Source organism: Chrysemys picta, chromosome 13 (genome assembly GCF_011386835.1).
Source record: "Chrysemys picta bellii isolate R12L10 chromosome 13, ASM1138683v2, whole genome shotgun sequence".
NCBI classification, from domain to species: Eukaryota; Metazoa; Chordata; order Testudines; family Emydidae; genus Chrysemys; species Chrysemys picta.
This window is the reverse complement of record NC_088803.1, coordinates 10662450-10684456: the sequence shown is the minus strand read 5'-3', so window position 1 is coordinate 10684456 and position 22007 is coordinate 10662450. Positions and strand designations below refer to the sequence as shown.

The 22007-nt window shown below is 48.4% G+C and overlaps 1 protein-coding gene across 1 annotated transcript; it reads left to right on the top strand.

Annotated features, from left to right (window-relative positions):
• The first annotated feature begins 6796 nt into the window (after positions 1 to 6796).
• LOC101932860 (mast cell protease 3-like) lies at positions 6797 to 21689 on the top strand. Its single transcript, XM_065566741.1, has 5 exons — positions 6797 to 6851; positions 7889 to 8048; positions 10702 to 10837; positions 19700 to 19960; positions 20713 to 21689. The coding sequence occupies exons 1-5, from the start codon at positions 6797 to 6799 to the stop codon at positions 20860 to 20862; spliced, it is 762 nt and encodes a 253-aa protein (XP_065422813.1). The 3' UTR covers positions 20863 to 21689.
• Positions 21690 to 22007: the final 318 nt, after the last annotated feature.

Genomic DNA, 22007 nt, shown 5'->3' with positions numbered 1-22007 from the left:
TCAGATATGGAGTGATCATTTTGTGGAAATTGTTTGCCCCGGATGATATAGCCCAGGCAGGGAGCCCAGCTCCTAGGACGTCTCCAGAGAGGTATCTCCAGTGTTACTGGCCTTGTGCAAGGTGTTGGTGGAAACAGGAAGAAATTTAACATGGGTTGATGTACACAGGGACAAATAACAAGAATTAATGCTCTGAGCCAGGGGATCATCAGCTGGAAGCGAAAGAGGGGGAGGGAGACCTGGGTGTGTCAGTGGATTGCAGGTTTCAGAGTAGCAGCCGTGTTAGTCTGTATCCACAAAAAGAACAGGAGTACTTGTGGCACCTTAGAGACTAACAAATTTATTAGAGCATAAGCTTTCGTGGACTACAGCCCACTTCTGACCATGGACCACCAGTGGGCCAGGGCCAGGAGAAAGGACAATGTGATCCTGGGATGTAGCAGTTGAGGTGTCTCCAGTAGAGAGAGGGAGGGTTTAATGCCAGTGGAGAGGGCAGAGCCCAGCTGGAATCCGGTGCAGAGTTCTGGGCAGCCCTGTCCCAGAAAGAGGGATCCTGGCTGGAGCATGTGCTGAGAATGGCTGGTGGGATGATCAGGCAAATGAAGAATCAGTCTGACGAGAGGGGAATAAAACACCTGGGCTAGGTTAACCTAAAACACTGGCTGAGTGGGGTCTGATTGCTCTATAAATATATATTGTGTGTGTGTGGGGGGGGCACCAGGCAGGGAGACGAGCTGTTGAAGCTAAAGGACAAATCAAATGGGGATAAATGGGGCAGGGATCAATGGAGGCTGGAGATGAGGAGAAGGTTTCTAACCATCAGAGGGGGATAATTCTGGAACACCCTCCAATGGGAGCAGTTGTCAGGGGAGGGGAACAACCTAACAAGGATGCAGAGAGAGCTTGATCAGTTTATGGATGGGATGATAAAACCGGGCTGCCTAAGACAGGAGGAACTGGACTCCATGATCCAATAGGGCCCTTTCAGTCCTGTGTTCCCATAAGGGCATGAAACATATGAAAAACAACTCCCATGATGCACCACAATTAGACATTGTTGGGCTTTTATTTTTTAGCAAAATCCTCCAGGGAAAATGTTTATGAAAAAGGGGAACCCCCTCCCCCATCCCCACCACATGTTCTGAGCATCTTTACCCTTCACCTTCACTGGAAGGTCTACTGGTGAACTCAGCCCTGGGGCTACCCAACAGATAGGACCCTGGGTGAAATCCTGACCCCATACATGTGGATGGGAGCTTCACTGTTGATGTTCATAGGGCCAGGATGGCATTGGAGCTGAGGGAGAGTCAGCGTTCCCATCTAACAGGAAATGGCAACATTTCAATCTTTGTTTTTGATGAAAAGTTGAGACATCAACATTTTTGACAGAATGGAAATTCCAAAAGCAGGTTTGACTCAGAAATTTTGAAAATGAAACATGCTGAGATGTGAACAGTTTGAAACATTTCCTTCTGTGTGAGCAAACTGGAGAGAGTCCAGAGGAGAGAAACAAGAACAGAAAAGAAAAGTTCAGAGATTTAGAAAACCTTATCTAGGAGGAAAGTCTGAAAGAATTCAGCATGTTTAGGCTAGAGAAGATGAGGCTGAAGGGGGAACGTGATAACCATCATCTAATATGTTAAGGGCTGTTATAAAGAGGACAGTGACCAAATGTTCTCCATGTCCACTGAAGGTAGGACAAGAAGTAATAGGCTTAATCTGCTGCAAGGAAGATTAAGGTTATATATTATGAAAAACTTTCTAACCCTAAGGATAGTTAAGGTCTGGAATAGGTTAACTATGGAGGTTGTGGAATCCCCGTCATTGGAGGTGTTCAAGACCAGGTTGGGATCTGTCAGAGATGGTCTAGGTTTATTTGGTCCAGCCTTAGTACAGGAGACTGGACTAGATGACTTCTCCAGGTCCCTGCCAGCCCGACATTTCTATGATTCAAGGATTTTGGTTTGTTGACTTCACCTGAAATGCTTCATTTGAACAAGATCAACATTAAGCTGCAGTTCCTTATCAGCGCATTGCCTTCTGGGAGCTGTAGTTCAGGCCTCTATTTTCTCTTATGTAGCTCCTGCCTGGACTACATCTCCCACAATGCACTGAGTCATGTGATTCTCATGATGCCCCAAACAGCTCAGTCAAAAGCCAATCAGAGTTGCATTATGGGAGATGTACTGCTCCAGGAAACCAAGTCCATAGGAGAGAATTAAGACCTGAATGACAACTCCCATAAGCCAATGCATGGTTAGGAGAAAGCAGTTTAACATCTTGTTGAACTGATTCCAAACTAAATGTTTCAGGATATTTAAAAAAAAATGAAATATTCTGATTCAGGTGGAACTGACCTGAAATGAAATATTTCCTTTCAATTTTCCTAAAGCAAAAATCGAAATTTGATAGTTTTCTGTGGAATATTTCAATTTTGTAGAAACTGCCTTTTTCATGGGTACATCATTCTGCCCAGCTCTAGAGTTCTCTCTCTGCTGACCCATTTCCAGGGCGGTTCTGTTTGGCAGGAAGGGCTGGGCCTTCGGCAGGAGAGAACACCTGTCCCACATGCAATCTGAGATCTCGGAGGACAGGCTGGGCTGGGAAATGGCAGTCACCGATGTTATTCTCCTTATTGGCAGGGTGATTCCAGCGGGCCCTTTGTATGTAACGGGATGGTCCAAGGCATCGTCTCCAATGGAGATACAGATGAGTGTCCCCCCAGCATATACACAAAAGTCTCCAAATTCATCCTCTGGATCAACGAAACTCTGCAGAAGCTGAGGTAAAGGAGACATTCTCCTTTAAATGGCCAATTTAGCCATACTGGGATCCATGCCCTGAGGTACTTTAGGTCAGAATATTTTTTTTACAGTTAGAGAAATCCTATGAATGGCTCAGTCCTGAAATTGCCTTGTCGCTAGAAATACCCCATTGATGTTTGATATTCTGTTCTATTCTATTGTCCACCCCAAGCAGCTAGCCAATGTTTGGGGCCCTGAGGTTGTTCTCTTAGGGAACAGAAATTGACAATAGATTCTGGTATTATCTCTGATGTGATCTGGTTTATATACAAGGAATATCTGAATCCAGTTTCCTAGAATACAATCAGAATCAAACAGCAGCAGACAGCTCCTTTGTTGACAGTCCTGAGCCTGCCTTACCAGACAAGACTCTGTGTCCAAAAAGCTTCTTCTCTTCACTGTGTCTCTCAAGGCCATATTCCTGTGCTTCCACGTGTGTCTGCCTGGCTTTTTACTTTTCGTCTGATTCGCTTCTGTCCTTGGATCTCTCTGTTTGTGTTGTGTCTGTCTGATCCACATGCACCATTACCCCTGAACAATATTCCATGATGACCTTTCCTCCTGAGTCGTTAGAATTCCCACATTTATATAGGGTTTTACATCAGCCTAGAGGATTCTGGAGCAAAGGTAGAATTTTCTCTGTTAAATTCAATAAGCCCTCACAAATGCTGAACTTTTTTATACCTATTACATTCTTCAAGGTGTTCTACCATTAAAATTCCTAGTTGCAGCATGTCATTGGCTGGCTTTCACCCAGTCAGGGAACAAGAACAATGCCATGTATTTTAGATGGCCAAGATAATACCACAAAGTGTGGCTAGACAAATTAAACAGCCCATGACAATCGCACATTGAAACAATTATGTGAAAAAAAATGAAATTTTTGAATGTTTTGTTTAGCAGATTTGGAACCGGACCCAGCTCTTATTTATTTTAAGTATTTTCTTTCCTTTTTTTCCTCTCCCCACCCTACAAATCTTTAGTTAATTATTATTTATTATTTGATACTGACAGGATGTATAATAATAATAGATGGAGATATACCTATCACATAGAACTGGAAAGGACCCCAAAAGGTCATTGAGTCCAGCCCCCTGCCTTCACTAGCAGGACCAAGTACTTATTTTGCCCCAGATCCCTAAGTGGCGCCCTCAAGGATTGAACTCACAACCCTGGGTTTAGCAGGCTAATGGTAGGAAAACTCCAGATCACAGGAACCTGGAATGCATAGCTGAGCTATATTGGGACAAAATAAAGAATATTCCAAATATTTGGAAAATATCGGAAAAACAAATGGCACTTGAGGGGAAAAAAAGCCATTTTTGAATAAAAAACATTTTCTTTGAACAATTCACACTTCCTTTTCTATCACTGGCCTGTAGATTGGGCTTTGTGCGTGTGAATGATCCAGGGTTGGAGGGGATAAGGGGGCAGTGGGCAGGATGAAGGGAAGCTGGGAGGAGCCATAAACAAAATTAGTGCTAAATAAGAACATCTAGACCCACGCTTAAACACCTCAGAGGTGTTGAGGTTCCTAACTCCCATTAAAATCACCAGGTGCCTAAGTACATTTAAGGATCTGGGCCATACCTTTCTTTCAGCAGATCTCAAAGCACTTTACAAAGATGGTTGGGATCATTATTCCAAAATGGGGAAACTGAGGCACAGAGCAGGGCCATGACTTGTCCAAAGTCACCCAGCAGCAGAGCTGGGAACAGAACCCAGGTGTCCCGAAGCTTAGGCTGCTAGGCCACACTCCTGCCCCCCAACTCACAGCAACTCAGTCAGGCAGTCCCAGGCCCCTCAGCCCCCCAACCCCTCCACCACACAGCTTGTTAATTTCACTTCCCATTTTTAGTCCCCTGCAATCAGTACAGATCTGATACAAACGTCTCCAGCACTGAATTCCCTCCTGACCCATGTCGTCTGGGGCAGGCGCTGGGTCTACCAGGGCAAAGCAGGTCTCTGGGTAAAGGTTGTGGGGCTGCAACACCTGCAGGTCTGGAATTACACCCATCCCATCCCCACCCCCAAATCCAGTGACTATGGAGCAGATGCAGATGGAATTGATCTGTGTGTCTCCACACTCCCCTCCATCTGGCTCTCTCTGTCTGGTAACAGGGGCAGTGCTGGCCAGCACTCCCCAGTACCGGGAGAGGCCATGTTGCTGATCCCTGTCTGGCTAAAGGCCAGATTTGTCTGAGCCAGAGGCATGAGACAGATTCCCAGAGCTGCCTTCAGACACCCTGGGTCCCTCCACCCTGACCCGCTTCAATAAGAGAGCCACATTCCTTCGATAGACTCATCCATTCCAAGGCCAGAAGGGATCACGGTGCTTGTCCTGTCTGACCCTAATGCAGACCTGGCCGTGGGACAGCCTTGAGCTAATCCCGGTTAGAACTAGAGCAGAGCTGTTAGAGAAACCTCCCGGCTTGGGTTACACATCAACAGGGATGGAAAATCCATCCCAGCCCTTGGCAGCAGTGTCTCCGAGCCAGATGCTGGCCCAGTCACTGAAGGGATTTGAATGGCCAATTCCCAGAGAATGTCATTCAGATCCTCTGGGCTGGGAACTTTGGCCCTCACTGTATGTGGGGGGTGGGCAGAGAAGATGGTCTGATGGTCCCCGCTGGCCGTCACCTCTCCAGCTGTATGAAGAGATCATCATCAACGTGATAGAAACCTTCCAACCTTCATGGTGTTTCCGTCTCTGTATTCATGGCAATTCCTGTTAAACAGAGTCTGTCTCCGGCCATATAACAAACACCGTGGGGTTCTCCCACTGCTTGGGAGGGGAGACCCCGAACCGCTGACAGTTACACTGTGGGTTATTTCACTGCTACGCCCCACTGACCCCAGCTGGGTGTCTTGTTATGCTTAAACAAAGCACACAAGATCTTTATATAGGGGAGAAGGCAACATGCCACATTTATTGAGAATACAACAATTAGCATATGCTTTTCAGTCACATACACACTAAAGGCCTCACTATCTTTTCCTACATTGGGGCCTAGGCCTTCGAAATTCCTCTAATCTAATTAACATAGACACAGACAAAATCCTGTCTGTTACTTCCAAGGCATGAATGGAAAGAAAATGGCTAATACTAGCATCCACTATCCTATTCATTTTTTCTAATACCTTAATTCTTACTATAAAACATACACTGTATATAGCCAAAACATAACCAATTATATAGCACAGTACCCATGGTACAACAGTCTGGCCCCATTGACTCCAGTGGAGCTATGGCCCATTGACACCCACTGGGGATGTGAGCCACTAGCTTGGTGAGGGGGCAGGGAATGGGACATGGGTCTTTTTCTGTCTCTGACCTGGCCACAGGGCGGGGGACTGGCTGGCTCAGGGGTGGTGGCAAATTGGACTTGGGGCCTTTTCCCTCTAGAGAACTGTCACTCCCATCTGGCTGCAGGGAACAGAACTGGCCAGCTCAGTGGGTTGTATTTTCCTGGCCTCAGCACAGTAGGTGTGAGAGGCCCTGCTATCACTGACACCTTGAAGTGCAGTGTTTGGTCTCTCTGACCTCAGCCCCTCCCCCTGTCTCTCTCATGGTGGGGGGAGACGGAAGAAGGATCAAAGGGCTGGGTTACCATCCGCAGCTGAGATGAGTTCAGGTTAACCACAGCCCCCACTACAATAGGCAGGGAGAGACTCTAGTGTCTCTAGTGTTAGCAGCGAACTCACGTCCCCCAGCTCAGCATGGAGACAGAGGCTGCAGGGCCCCAGCTGGGCACAATGAGGCAGGGGCCAGCCCCAGCTGTGCCAGGCTCCAGGTGCTGAGCATCCCCAGAAGATGCCCAGCTGTGCAGACACAGCAAGGCCTGTCCCTCCTCCCTGCCCACGAGAGGAGGTGTCCAGAGAGCCACACGACAGAGAGTTTGATGCTGAGGTTTCCTGTCCCCCCAGCCGTGTCTATAAACCCCTGGGGCTGTGTGTGAAACACCTTCTCCTTCCCTGCTCTGGTGGAGAGGATGCTGCTGCTACTCCTGTTCCTCGTGGCCGTTCTTCTGCCCCCCAGGGCTCGAGCTGCTGAGTATTGGAGGGCCCCATAAGGAGCAGAGCCTGCACATGGCTTGGCAGAAGGACCTGGGGCTGCTGACCCAATATAGGAATCCTAGGGGGCTGTGGAAGGAGGCAGGTTCTCCTCACATACACCCCAGGGTGTGGTGGGCATCTGTGGGCTGGTAGGATGGGGAGCAGAGGGGGGAAGCTGTTTCCATAGATCTGTGCGGATCCTGTCTGCGCTAGGGAAGCTTCCCACCAAAGCACATCAGACACAGATCGTGGGTGTGTAACATCCCCTGGAGGCCACACTCAGGGTAACAACCTCTTACTGCTGCTGGCAAACAGCCTCGCCCCTTTAACTCAAGGATTGTGTTGCAGGGCTGGGGTCAACCACTAAGCCGAGAGGCCATTGCATCAGCACCTTTGGGAGCCCACCCAGATTTCCAGCCCCTGGTGGAGACTGGCTCTTCCTGCACCAGTAGCCAGCACAGCAGTGCTCCGAATACAGCTGACTCCTCTGGCCATCTGTGCAGGGCACAGGGACCTTGGGGCTGCCCTAATCTGTCTGTGCCCCAAGGAGCCATTCTGGTAGTTGGGAAGAGCTGGGCACCTCCATGGCCTGCATAGATCTGCTCCTCCAAGTTCTAGGCTGCCGGAGGGCCTGCCAGAGGTATTGTGCTTACAGCTGATTTATGGGGCAGGTGTTGTAAGGGCAGGCTGGGTCTGGAAAGACCAAAACCCCCATGGCCATGGGGGCAGTTATGACCTGAGACATGTGGGGAGGGTTTCAAGAGAGCTCCACAACCACTGGCCTCAATGGGATTCTCCAGTGAACTCAGTGGAGTGGGAGGGGATTGTCAGCGATCTCCATGTTAGCTGGATTGAGGGGCCAATGCAGGAGGAGTGGGCAGGGAAACTGGGCTGGCTGGGTTGAGGAGCTGATCTGGGGCAGCAGAGGTTGAGGATGAGGGTAGGGATGGGACTGGGATCCTTGGTTAAACTGTCCAGCCTCATGTTGTCCCAAAGAAGGTGAGTTTTACTCCTCCGCATCTCTCTGCCAGGGGAGATCATCTGGGGATGGGAAGCTGGGCGTCACTACAGACCTTACATGGCTTACGTGAAGATAGAGACAGGAGGAGATGGAGAAGGAGGCTGCAGAAGATTACTGATCCGAGAGGACATGATGGTGACAGCAGGTCATTGTAACTGCAACCTGGGGTAAGAAACGCACCAACTGCCGTCCCTGAGCCAACCAGTCCCTGTCCTGGGGCCGGATCAGAGCCAGTTCCCCTAGAGGGGAAAGGTGCCGTGTCCCATTCACTGCCCCCTGAGCCAGCCAGCCTCTGTCCTGGGGCTTGCCTCTTGTCATTTTGGGCCAAATTGAGCTGGTTACAGAAGATGTCGGCAACAGATACCCTGATCTTCTGCTCCAGAAATGGTTACCTCCCTTGGCCTGAGAAGCGAGTAGGGTGTTACAGGATGTTTCCTTAGGAGGAGAAATGGATGGTGGCATTAGGTCTATTATTTCCTGTTTATTTACAAAGCACGTCCAAAGTCCTGTTTCTCTGAATGCAGTCAGAATAAAACAACAAGTGACTGTTTCTTTACTCCCAGACCCCAGCCTCCTTCAGCCAGCACTCTGCCCAAAAGCTCTCTCCCCAGGCTCAGTGCAGGGAAACGTTACCCATGCTTCTTTGGCTGTGGCTGGTGCCTTCTCTGGCAGCTTCTCTGGTCTTTCTGCTGCTTCTCTCAGACACGCACAGCTCCACCGGTCAATGCCCCAGCCCCTGTGTTTGCTAGATTGATTCCCAGGGAAAACCCTTGGGTCAATCAGCTCAGCTTCTACTCCTCTGAAGTGCCTGTGGCTATGTCTACATGACACAGCCTGTATCAGTCCAGCGCTCTAGACCCGATTCAGTGTACTGTGACAAACAGGGTTTTTTCTGCTGGTGTAGGAACACCACCTCTCCAAACTATGTTAGCTATCTTGACGGAGGCCCTCTTCCATCAACAGAGGTACCTTGACACTAGGGGGTTGCCAGCATAGCTACGTTGGGTAGAGATGTGGGGTTTTCCCACCCCTGGCCTACATAGCTAAGGTTTAAGTGTAGGCCAGGCCTGTGTGATGGATAGCGATTCTAGTGCAGTGGTTCCCAAACTTTAACAACCTGTGAACCCCTTTCACTAAAATGTCAAGTCTCGTGAACCCCCCCATGTAAAAATGAATATTTCCAGGGATTTTCTCCCTTACCTGAGCATAAATTATAAAAAAAGTGACCTTGGAAAGATGAAATTTGTTTTTTATGACAGATCTATTACACTCTGTTTATTATTATTATTATTTATCATTACAGTATTCATTTGATTACATTATGAAAATGGCAACACTCTTCCAGGATCTTAGTTCTGTAGCTTGTATCACTTTGATTAAGCCTGTTATAAGACAAGGCTCCTATGTTTCATCAAAGAGTATCAAATGTGGAACAGCATACAGGTATTTAATAAGCCAACTCAAATAAAGAGTTCCTCCTACACAAGGACTCAGGTCTTGAGCAGTCCAGGCAAACAATGCACGTTACAACAAAGCTTAAACTTGTTCTTTGTAATAATATTTAAAACAACACTAGCTACCTCTTTAATTTTAAAAACAGCAAAAAATATCCACCTCCCTTTCCATTTCTTATAAGGAGTCTTGAAGTTTAAATCTCCTCAGTGTGATGGATGCGCTTGCTTTGATCTGCATAAGTCTTGGAAGTCCCCAGGGCTCCAGCCTGCCAGTCCTACACTGCCCGGAGTCCCTAGGGACAGTTCTGTCTGCCAATAGAGAATTTTTTCCCAAGACCCCGCTCTAACATTTCATGAACCCCAGTTTGGGAAACACTGTTCTAGTGATTCAGCTTCCTCATTACCTAAATAACCTTATAATCATAGAATCATAGACCTTGAGAGGTCTAGTCCAGTTCCTTGCACTGGAGCAGGTCTAGGTATTATCTAGACCATCCCCAACAGGTGTTTGTCTAATCTCTCTTAAAAATCTCCAGTGATGAAGATTCCACAAAGTCCCTAGGCAATTTATTCCAGTGCTTAACTACCCTGACAGGTAGGAAGTTTTTTTCTAATGTCCAGCCTAAACCTGCCTTGTTGCAGTTTAAGCCCATTGCTTCTGGTCCTATCCTCAGAGGTTAAGAACAATTCTTCTCCCTGCTCCTTGTAACAACCTTTTAGGCATTTGAAAACTGTTATCATGTCCCCGCTCAGTCTTCTCTTCTCCAGACTAAACAAACCAAGTTTTTTTCAATTTTCCCTCATAGGTCAGGTTTTCTAGACCTTTAATAATTTTTGGTGCTCTTCTCTGGACTTTCTCCGATTTGTCCACATCTTTCCTGAAATGTGGCACCCAGAACTGGACACACTACTCCAGTTGAGGCATAATCAGCGCGGAGTAGAACGGAAGAATTACTTCTTGTGTCTTGCTTAAAACACTCCTGCTAATACATCCCAGAATGATGTTTGCTTTTTTTGCAATAGTGTTACACTGTTGACTCATATTTAGCTTCTGGTCCACTATGACCCTCAGATCCCCTTCTGCAGGACTCTTTCCTAGGCAGTCATTTCCCATTTTCTATGTGTGCAACTGATTGTTCCTTCCTAAGTGGAGTAATTTGTATTTGTCCTGATTGAATTTCAACTGATTTACTTCAGACCATTTCTCCAGTTTGTCCAGATCATTTTGAATTTTAATGGCTTCTGTACGTTGATCCTGAGTGCAACACGACTGTTAACCTTGTTAAAGTGGGTGGTGCTAATGACCCATTATTGAATCCATTGTATTGGCTGTTGTGCAGCACCTGCATCCCCTTGTATTTCACAGCAACATCACTGTTCTGCTCGGGGCCGACAACGTTAAAATAGATGAACTGGGGAAGCAGGAGATCTGGGTATGTCGCCAAATCCTTCACCCAGAATTCAATGACAAGACAGATGAAAATGACCTCATGCTGCTGCAGGTACTGCCCCCTTTGCGTCACCCTGGTCCCAATGATGTAGGTTCCATCTTATCACCTTATATATGAGTGACCTCATATAGCTGCAAGTAGCATACCCATCCTGTCACTGCACCCCCAGTGACCTCACACTGCTGCAGGTACCAACCCATCCCATCCCCCACCCCACCTTCACTGACTTCACATTGCTGCAGGTACCACTCCTGTCCCATCACCTCATACCAGTGGGCACATGGACTCACAAAGTTGTACAGGTTTCATGGGGATGCCCCACCTGATCCCATCTGGCCCCATCCCCCCAGGACAGGAGTTTGATTTCCTTTCTTTTTCTCTCCCCCATCACAGCTGATGGACAAGGCCAATCTGACCCACATTGTGGGCACCATCCCCCTGCCCTGGTGACAGGTGAAGGAGGGGTGTAGCAGAGTGCTGGTGCAAGAGCATCTAATTAGCCCCTGCCCTGTCAGCTCCAATCAAGGAGAACAGATTGAGACTGATGGAAAAAGGCCTGATGCTGGCCTGAGGATTGGCAACACCTGCCGGCCTGACGAGCCAAGGGCTATAAAGGCTGGGAAGGAGCCAGGAGAGAGCCAGGCAGTAAGGGAGAGGACAGTCAGGGAGGGAGCTGGAAGCGTCCTGGCTGAAGACTGATTCTGCCTGTAAACAGAGGAAACCCTGTAAAGACTGTGTATAGTTTGGCACAGGTGGGACAATGCTAGGTGAATTAAGACATAGGTGTGGCACAACCCTGAAGTCTCTCTGAGCCTGATTTGGGAGGGGAAGCAGGCCCAGGAAGAGGGTCTGGTCGTGCGCCCCATTACAAGGGGGCAGTGTGCAGCGTGACTGGCTGGGGCCTGACTACTACCAAGACAAATGCCCAGCCCTCCCCAACCCTGCAGGAGGTGGAACTGAAGATCATGGGCAAGGGCATGTGTCTTCCTCAACCATATCCGCACTATGCCTTGTCCAGGATGCTGTGTGTGGGGGATCCCCAGGAGAGGAAGGTGTCATTCCCAGTGAGTGTGGGACATGGCCATGCAGCGCCCGGGATAAGAGGCTGCTAGAACTGGACACTGACAGGGCTGGCCAGAATTGGGAGAACCAGTATCCATGGAGAGCCAGCCAGAAACCAGGAACTGGTACTGACTAGATCCTAGCACTAAAGGCTGGAGGGTAAAAATCAGGGACCAAAATTGGCCAGATCCTAGGAATCAGGGATGGAGGCTAGAAATCAGGGACAAGAACTAGACTGGTCTTTTAAATGTGGAATGGATCCTAATTATTTTGGTTCAGGAACTGGCCAGATCATAGAAATCAGGGGTGGAAATGAGCTTCATGTTCAACAGGTTCTAGAAATCAGGGACAAGAATCAGCCATGTTGTGGAAATCAGGGATGGATCTTACTAGTGAGGGACAGATCCTAGATATCAGGGTTGTGAATCATCTGGATCCTAGGAAATAAAAAGGGGAATTGCTGAATCAAGATCCCAGGGTGGATCTGAGAAATCAGCAGGAGGTCCTAGAAATAAAGGGCAGGAGTTAGCCAGACGCTGAATATCAGGATTTGGAATCAGGGTTGGGAATTGAGCAGATTAAAGAAATTTGTGATGGATGCTAGAAATCAGACACAGGAACTGGCCAGATTCTAGAAATCAGGGACATGGTCCAGCTGGATCCCTGGACCTTGGGGTGGGAACTCCATGCAAGTCCTGAGAGTGACTTGACCGTGAGACCCCAGGAAGAGGGTTACAGAGCTGGATTTCAGGAATGTGAATACAGAATACAGCTTGCCCTTTGTTTGGACATCTGTAAACCCACACCTGATTTTTACTTCTCAGGCAACTCTGGAGGCCCCCTGGTCTATGACAGGAAGGCCCAGGGCACTGTCTCCTATGGCAAACATAATGGGTCAGCACCCCAGGTTTGCACCAGGGTCTCCAAATACATCCCGTGGATCAAGACTGCGCAAGCTGATGCCATAAATGGGACCATTCATCTCTTCTCGCGTGATTGGAGAGATAGTTGAGTATTGCAGAGACATGGCTGACTGGCTGGCTGGGTATTGCAGATGGATGGATGGATGGATGTGTAGCCAATGATTTTAATTGATTGTTCATTTATTGTGTGATGTTATGATTAACTAATATGCTATGTCATATATAATCATTGTATACTAAATAGAGTTAAATTGTAGAATTATAGAAGGATAAGACGGATCAGTAGTTAGCAGTCATAATTAGGTACAGATTGTACCTCGTTGGCCCGGCACCCTCATGACCTGACTGGTCCCAAACCAGGGAATTTGCAGGACCAGGGGAGGTCAATGTCTGCTCCTTTGCTGCCGGCCACAGACCTCTGCTCTGGCAGGAGAGGGGCCGGCATTAACCGAGCAGGGGTGGGGATGCTGGGGGAAAGAGGCAGAGTGCCCCCACAGCTGGGGCGGCACTGCATCCCCTCTCAGTCACTGCCGCTCCGATGCGAGGCTCTGCAGCCGTCCTGCCTCTTCCGCTGAGCACTGCCCCATCCCTGCTCCTCCCCCTCCTTCCTTGAGTTTTAACTCCAAGCTTCTGAAGCTCTGGGCGGATGAGGGAGGAGTTTCTAAGCCTGGGACTGCCGGCTTTTCCCCGTGAGTGCTCCAACCCCCTGGGTAACCAACGATGCCGGACCAAACCTGTAACCCATCACCCAGGCTTAAGAAATGCTTGACATAAGTGACCAAACAGTGACCCTATGCCACAAGATTACGGGATTATGGGTGACAGATGATGAATAGATACTGCAGAACAATGAACAGATGGACATGGCAAATGAGAAGACAGATGCATGTTGCAGAAGGATGGATGGATGAATGGATGGCTGAATGTTTCAGAAGAATGGATGGATGGATATTGCAGAATGATAGATAGATAGATGGGTAGAGGGAAGGATGGATATTTCAAGAAGATGGACAGATGGATATTTCAGAAGGATGGATGGATGGATGGATAATGCAGAAGGACGGCTGGATTGATGATGAATAGATGATGAAGAAGATTGGATGGATGTGGCAGATAGGAAGACAGACAGATGGATATTGCAGAGGAAAGTTGGACAGAGAGCTACTGGTGATCCAGAGAAATGAACAACAACCAGTCGAGCCTGCCATGAGATCTAACTTCCAGTGAGAACTTACTCTTATTTTTTTCCAAGGCTGCAGCCTCTGCCCTAGCCTTACAGATTTCATTCTATGTTTCTTCCCCACTACCTTTTTAAAATTCATATGGACCTTTGTAGCAAGGTGGTCCCCCGCTCCTGCCCTGAAGGGCTTAAAACAGCCAGGGAGCAGGGCTGGGGCAAAGGAAAAGCTACAAGGCTGATTGGGGAGGCAGCCTCAGCTGGCCTGTATAAAAAGGCTGGGAGCCAGGAGCTCAGCAGTATCTCTCTGCACTCAGAGAGAGAAGGGCCTGGCTGCAGGGAGCTAAGACAGAGTACCTGGGTGGAGCAGGGCTGGGGAAAGGCTGGGGAGCTCCAGCCTGGATCGCCCCAGGCTGCGGCCTAGTAGGAGGCCAAGGGGTACTGGGGGTTGCAGAGGGCAACCCATGGGTAGGCCAAGGCAGCAGGTTCAAACCCAACCTTACCTGTGATGCGTGGCCTATACTGCAGTCTGCCCCAGGGAGCGGGGGCTAGTTGGTGACTGGCAGTGGCCTTATTCTGAGGTGAGGTAAGGACAGTGGGTGGGGGTTCCCCGGGGAGGGGAAACCCAGAGAAAGAGGTTCTGCCAGAGGGCAGCCCCCAAGATAAAAGGGCACTGGGGTTCAGGAGGGACACGGGGCCAGAGGACAGGTGGACCACTGGCCTGCAGAGGGCGCTCCAGGACGCTGGAAGAGCTAATTCCCAGAAGTCACCAGCAGGAGGCACCGCAGGGGTGAGTCCACTCCTCTACAACCTCCTTTGCTGACATCCCTTTACGTCCATATAACTCTGTGGGGATTTTCAGGGATGGAAAAAGGGGGTTCCCTAGCTCGTAGCTTTCTGCCATGTTATATTGCGATTCCTACAGAGGGCAGCTCACCTACTTACCAGATCAGCAGTCAGGATCACCAGTGTTGTCAGTTGTTGGCTGCACGTGTGTTCTCTCTGTGTGCTGCACTGGCTCTGGCCAGATAGCCCATACCTTCAGACTTCTATGAAACTGTCCAAGAAACCACAGACTTGGTTCAGTGGGGGAGGCACTTGGCCGGGTTTATTGCTAACAGAGCACGGTATTAATGCCGTATATCTGCTACAGGTACACTCAATATATATATGCCCGAGACAAGGGACTCAGCTCAATGAGGGCGGGACTTTCTGCTCCCCCCTCAGCCAGACAAAGACACCCCCTCTGTTACACCCCTTTTATACATCGGTACAAACAAGTTACATATTGCCCCTCTGATGTGGTTAGTTACCACACTTTACCTGTTGGTTTTCTCAAAACATCTATATCCTTCACCCTATCATCCTGACCTTATCTTTAGGAGGGGTCAGTGTGTTCCTGTATCATCTTCAGGGAGTGTATTTAATTTGTATTGGGGGTGTTTACCTTGTATTGCAATGTTCTGGCACCATCCTTCTGGAATGTGTTTGTGTGACTAATTAGTGCCTAGGATTGCTTGGTTTTTTTGCCATGCCAGCCCTGGTTTTTGCAAGTTCATATATTGGACAGTGAACCTGCAAGCAGGCATCTGCTTAGTAACAGGGCCTGATTCTTGCTAACTTTACTTTAACTCAGAAGGGCCTGTGGGTTCCCATCATCTCTTCCTAACACAGTTATGTCTTCACAGAGCCCAGAAGAGGATGATGTAAACTATGAAGTTCAGTCTACCACTTTTCTTCCCGAAGGTGTCAACACTTCAGTTTCCAGCTTTGCTGCCTCTCATAGACCAAATGTGTACAACGGTACGATCAACCCAACAGACATTTACAATGAAACCTCAGATAATGAGATGGATGGTGTCAACGTGACCATCTCAAACTCCAGGGCTACCAATCACCAGCAAAATTATTACCAGGCCTTAGGTCTTACACCAGGATCCTTATAGCAGGCCTCATGTCTCAGGATCTCTCTTCTGATAACAGACTCCATGTTCATCCATCCCTTCTATCTATCCATCCCTCCCTCCCCATCCACAACCTTCTATCAATCCATCCTGCCATCCATCTCTCCCCACACATATGGAAGTCTCCATCCCTCCCCACACACCCTCTCCATCCATCCATCCATCCATCCATCCCATGACAGTGTACCCATGGCTGTAGTATTTCAGGTCTGTTCGTGCCTTCACCTCTGCCATGTTTGCCTGTTAATTTCACTCTGTCTTCTGTCTGCCAGAATCAATGGAGTCTAGTGACATTCAGCCTTTGTCAGTGTATAATTCCTTCCAGGGCCTTTAGAACTGGCCACCACTATCATAGACAGCCAGGCTGACATGTGCAAAGCCACTTGTAGGAGTGAGGTGTCTAAATCCCATTGACTTTCAGTGGGTGTTCGGCCCCTAACACCCTGGAACCCCTTTTATAATACCCAGTCCATCCTGTCAGGTGCTGGGGCTCAATCCCATGGAAGCTCAGCACCTAGCATCTCCCAATGTGGGGATATGGGCAGATTTTCAGAAGCACTGAACCTGCAATGGGCCTCCTAGAAAGTATGGCCAGGAGCAGGTACACACAGGAGTCCACTCAGCCCCTCACCCAGTGCAATGGGAACAGCTTCTTATGGGATCCATCCTCACCCTACAAAGCTACCCTTCATGTGAGGGTGGGTGGGGAATGGACATGGGGCTTTTCCTTCTAAGGGCCATTGGTTTCAATAAAGCCCCAGGGTGGGGACTCGTTGGCCCAGGAGCATGGGGATGGGACATTGGGCCTTTTCCCTCTCAGAGCACCAACTCTCCCAGACAAGACTGGCTGGCTCAGCAGGGTTGAGAATCTGATTAATTGTTTTGGGTCTGGTCCCCAATCTGGGTGTCTGTGGGAAGTTGTGCTGTCATGGACGGGGGGATCTAGTCTCCCTGGCCCAAGTCCCTCACTGCTCACACCCACACCCAGGGGTCCCAGCTAGGTGTGTCCCCAGCTGTGCCTGGCCCCAGAATGGGCAGCCCCCAGCTGGGCATGGCTCCAGGGTCTCAGCTGTGGGGGGTGTGACCTAGTTGGGCTGGAACTCCCCCCACCCCCTGCCCAGGAACAAAGATGGCCAAGAATCACCTGGTGGGTGGAAACATCACACTGAGGCGTTCCCCTCCACCCCTATCTCTGCTCCAACCCAGGTGCCTGGAGGAAGAGGCCAATAAAGCTGGTTCAGTGGATGTCTCAGCCCTAGCCACATGTCGCAACAGGCATGTGCGCAGACCGGGGTGGGGGGTGTCAATGCAAGCTGCATCGGGGTCAGCTCTGCCCCACATGTGCACACTGCTCCAATCTCTGCAGGGCGACTAGCCACAGAGGAACCTTCTCCTAGCTCCTTCACCGGGACACAAGGAGAGAGATGGGTGGCGTTGCTTTGCAAGACAGCAGGTAAGTGAGTCTGTGAGCCTGCAACTGGTGAAGGCCCCAGCCGGACGCAGGAGCCTTCCTGTTACAGAGAGATGCTAAGATGAGGCCGAGTTGACCACAGCACAGGCCTCAACTGGGCCCTTCCTCTTAGCAGCTGAGCTACCTCCCCCACTCAGCAGGACTGCAGGGCACTGCCTAGCATGAGCGCAGCCGTTCGATGCCCATGGCCCCACCACAATGGACTCACGGGCTGAGAGGTCTCAGATGGCAACTCCCCTTCTCCACCCTCTCCCCCCAGCTGATGTGGTGAGGGGGTCCAAGTGCTGAGATGGGAGAGCCCTCACCCACATCCCGGAGCGCATGGCCCTGAGGTTTCCTGCCTTGCACTCCCTTGCTTAAATAGGTTTTACATATGGCAAGAATTTTTTGTCTTCCAGTGTGATTCCCACCCCTGGACAGTGGGAAAATACTGATGTTATCATGAAGTCCAGTACCAGGTGGCTTGATCACATGAACCTGCAGCCATAACCTAAAGGCTGTTTGCAGTGTTCCCAGGAAGGCTTGCCTAGGAAGGTTCCTGGTGAGAGATTAGCTTCATCTAAGACCTATTGTTCTTCCTAATGGCCCTTACCAGACAGCAATCTAGATTGATTGCATTATGTCTAGTGGGTATTCCCCAGGTGTAAACACATTTGTAATAGGTGCATAGACAATATTCCTAACTTCAGATACAAAAATGATACATACATATAAATAGTATAATCATGTTCAGTCAATCATAACCTTTCCAATGATATCGCACATGCCTTATCTTGCACAAAATATATCACAATTGTGTGATACTTATATCCTAACATTACGATGAAGAATATGGGTGTCATGGGCTCAGTCACAGAGATCCCCTTGGGTTTGTCACCTGATGTGCTGAAACTACCTCTGAGCCCATTTTTCCTGCCAGCCTGGGCCTCCAGAACCCTGCCTGGTTGAGCCAGACATGCTAGCCTGCTGCAACACAGACACAGAGTCCAGGCCACAATCCCAAAGCTGCAGGCCTTAACTGAAAACAGATCAGCAGGTTACCTATCTCCAGCACTCAGAAACCTAGCTCCCAATGGGATCCAAACACCAAATAAATCAATTTTACTCTGTATAAAGTTTTTACAGGGTAAACTCATTAAATGTTCGCCCTCTATATCACCGAAAGAGAGAGATGCACAACTGTTTGCCCCCCACCCCCCACGTAACAATTACTACACTGTGTTTATTAATAAACAAAAGTGATTTTATTAAGTATAAAAAGTAGGATTTAAGCGGCTTTTAGCAATAACAGACAGAACAAAGTAATTCACAGAACAAAATAAAACAAAACACGCAAGGCTAAGATGAATACACTAAGAAATCAGTTACAAATGATAACTTCTCACCCTAGATGTTACTTCGGGTAAAATCCTTCTCAGGTCAGTTGTCTTTTCTGACCTGGGTCCAGCCTGTTCTCACCCACCGCTGTGGTTACAGTCCTTCTATTTCCAGGTGCTTGCAGGTATCTCTGTGGGGTGGGGAGGCCACCTCTTAAGCCAGCTGAAGACACCTATTGTTTGTTTCCCCACTTTATATAGAACTTCCCTAAAGTGGGAAACCTTTGTTGGAAATCCCACCTCCCTCTGGAAAAGTACCAGATTCAAGATGGAATTCAGTATCAGGTGACAGGGTCACATGTCACTGTAAGACCCCAGTCTCCATTCTTCCTGGGTTGGCCCACAGGTACACAGGAAGGCTTGCAGATAATCAGGGCCATTCACAACTCATTGTTTCTGAAGCACCCTTAATGGCTTCCACTTAATATGTTTTCATCAGTAATACAAGTTTATATCTTATTCTCCTAATTCCAGACATAGAAATAATACATGCAAACAAATAGGATAAACACACACTGTGGATTATAAACTTTGCAATGATATCATACAAGGGGTATTTAGCGTACAGCAGTTATGTCATATTCATAAGCATATTTTCATAAAGCATATGGAGTGCAACATCACAATGGGGTGTAATTCCACCCCAACCTCCGTGAATTCACACTACTGCAGGTACCACTTTCATTCCACCCGCCCACCCCCACTGACCCCATACTGCAGCATGTAACACTGCAGTCACATCAACCTTCCACCAGTGACCTCAAGCTGCTGTAGGTATCACTCTATCCCATCACCAAGCCCCCAGTAGGCACATGGCATCACAGATTTTCACAGTTCTCTTGGGGATGTCCCACCTGGTCCCATCTAGCCCCATCCCCCCAGGACAGGATGCATCCCCCAAGAGGAGTTTGATTTCCCTTCTCTCTCTCCGCCATCACAGCTGAGGCACAAGGCCAAGATGACTCAGGCTGTGGGCACCATCCCCCTGTCCCAGGAGATGGTGAAGAAGGGGGCAGTGTGCAGCGTGGCCGGCTGGGGACAGACCAGTATAAAAACAAATGCCCAGCCATCTCCGACCCTGCAGGAGGTGGAACTGACGGTCATGGGCAAGAGAATGTGTCTGTCTCGGCCCTATCTGCACTATGTCCCGTCCAGGATGCTGTGCGTGGGGAAACCCCAGGAGAGGAAGTGGCCATTCCTGGTGAGTGTGGGACAGGGGCACACAGTGCCCAGGACAAGGTGCTGCTAGAACAGGAGACCAACAGGGCTGGGCAGAATGGGGAGATTCAGGATCCATGGTGATCCAGACAGATCCTGGGAACCAGGAACCAGAATTAGCCAGATCCTAGGAATCAGGAATAGAGGCTAGAAAACAGGGACAAGAACCAGGCAGTTCTTTCAAATGAGGAATGGATGCTAATAATTTGGGACAGGAACTGACTAGATCACATAAATCAGGGACAGAAATTATCTGCATGTTCAACAAGTTCTAGAAATCAGGGACAAGAATCATCCACATCCTGGAAATCAGGGATGGATCTTACTAGTGAGGGAGAGATCCCAGAAATCAGGTTTGGAAATCAGCTGTATTCTAGGAATCAGAAAGGGGAATTGCTGAATCAAGAATCCAGGGGTGGATCTGAGAAATCAGCAGGAGATCCTAGAAATCAAGGGCAGGAGTCAGCCAGATGCTGGAAATCAGGATTCGGAATTAGGGACAGGAATTGAGCAGCTTAAAGAAATCAGGGATGGATGCTAGAAATCAGACACCAGAACTAGGCAGATCCTGGAATCAGGGACAGGGGTGGGAGCCCTGGGCATGTCCTGGGAGTGACTTGACTCTGAACCCCCAGGAAGTGGGGTACAGAGCTGGATTTCAGGACCGTGAAAACAGAATGCAGCCTGCCCTTTGTTTGGACATTGGTAACCCCGCGCCTGGTGTTTACTTCTCAGGGTGACTCCGGGGGCCCCCTGGTCTGTGATGGGAAGGCCCAGGGCATAGTCTCCCATGGCAGCGGTGACGGGTCAACTCCCAGTGTGTTTACCAGGCTCTCCAAATACGTGTGCTGGATCAAGAAAACGCTGCGCAAGCGGAAGCCTTAGAGGGGAGTGTCCATCTCTAATGTGAGTGGAGAGACAGATGGGTATTGCAGAGCGATGGCTGGCTATTGCAGATGGATAGATGTGTAGCCAATGATTTTAGTTTATTGCTCATTTATTGTGTGATGTTATGTTTAAACAACATGTTATGCCATATATAATCTTTCTGTGCTGATTAGAGTTAAATTGTAGGATTACAAAAATATAAGAATGATCAGTAGTTAGAAGGGATAGTTAGGTTTTAGGCTGAGGCCTGTAAGATAGTAACTTAGCCACACTAGGCCACACTAGGCCATAGGCTTAAGAAATGCTTGATATAAGTGACCGAAGAATGATCCCATGCCACAAGATAACGGGGAAAGATGTACCCATATGTGGTACTGTGAAAAATGAACAATAAGTGTAATTTTTTCCTTACAAGATCTCTGATAGTGAAATCTTTCTAACTCGTGCCCTAACTGCAGGGTGCACAATGTGCATAAAAGCTAATGAGGCATAGTTGGAATCACATTATAAAAAGAGGATGCCCAGATTAGGAAAATTGAGCTTCCTATTGGAAACACCAGCAGGAACCACCCTCTAGTGATGATCATTTGGCCAGGCAGAAATCAGACCTTTAGAATATCACTAAAGGATGTGAGTATAACTATATTTGTAACGTGTGCACAGGTCTTCATAGAATTTCCATATGCTTCGTTAATCATAACTTTAACTGTAACTTTAATAAAACTTGTAAAACAGACTGGGCCTTTTATGTGTGAAATGTACATGTGGTCACAACCCTTTGTCCTTATGTGTTCCTAGAGGCTCTAAATCTGAAGCAAGTAGCAGAGGTGACTTTCAGTCTGTGAGTTTGAAACTGTAGCCACTAGTGCCGAACCTACAGTGGTGTAATACCACACTACAAAATTCACTTTAAATAAAAGAAAAGGCAACAGATGGATGGATATTGCAGAAGGGTGGATGGAGAACTGGACAGATGGATATTGTGGATGGATGGCTAGACAAGGCAGATGAGAAGACTTAAGGATATTGCAGAAGGATGGACAGACAGAGGATGGATAGATACTGTGGAACAATGAATGGATGGATATGGCAGATGAGAAGATAGAAGTATGTATGGATGGATGGGCAATACAGAAGTATGG

Bases quoted from the DNA above. Each gene is read 5' to 3' on its own strand.
- LOC101932860 (XM_065566741.1), top strand. From the start codon at position 6,797: ATGCTGCTGCTACTCCTGTTCCTCGTGGCCGTTCTTCTGCCCCCCAGG. The intron at 8,049-10,701 runs GTAAGAAACGCA...TGTATTTCACAG, and splicing joins CATTGTAACTGCAACCTGGG to CAACATCACTGTTCTGCTCG. The intron at 10,838-19,699 runs GTACTGCCCCCT...CCGCCATCACAG, and splicing joins ATGACCTCATGCTGCTGCAG to CTGAGGCACAAGGCCAAGAT.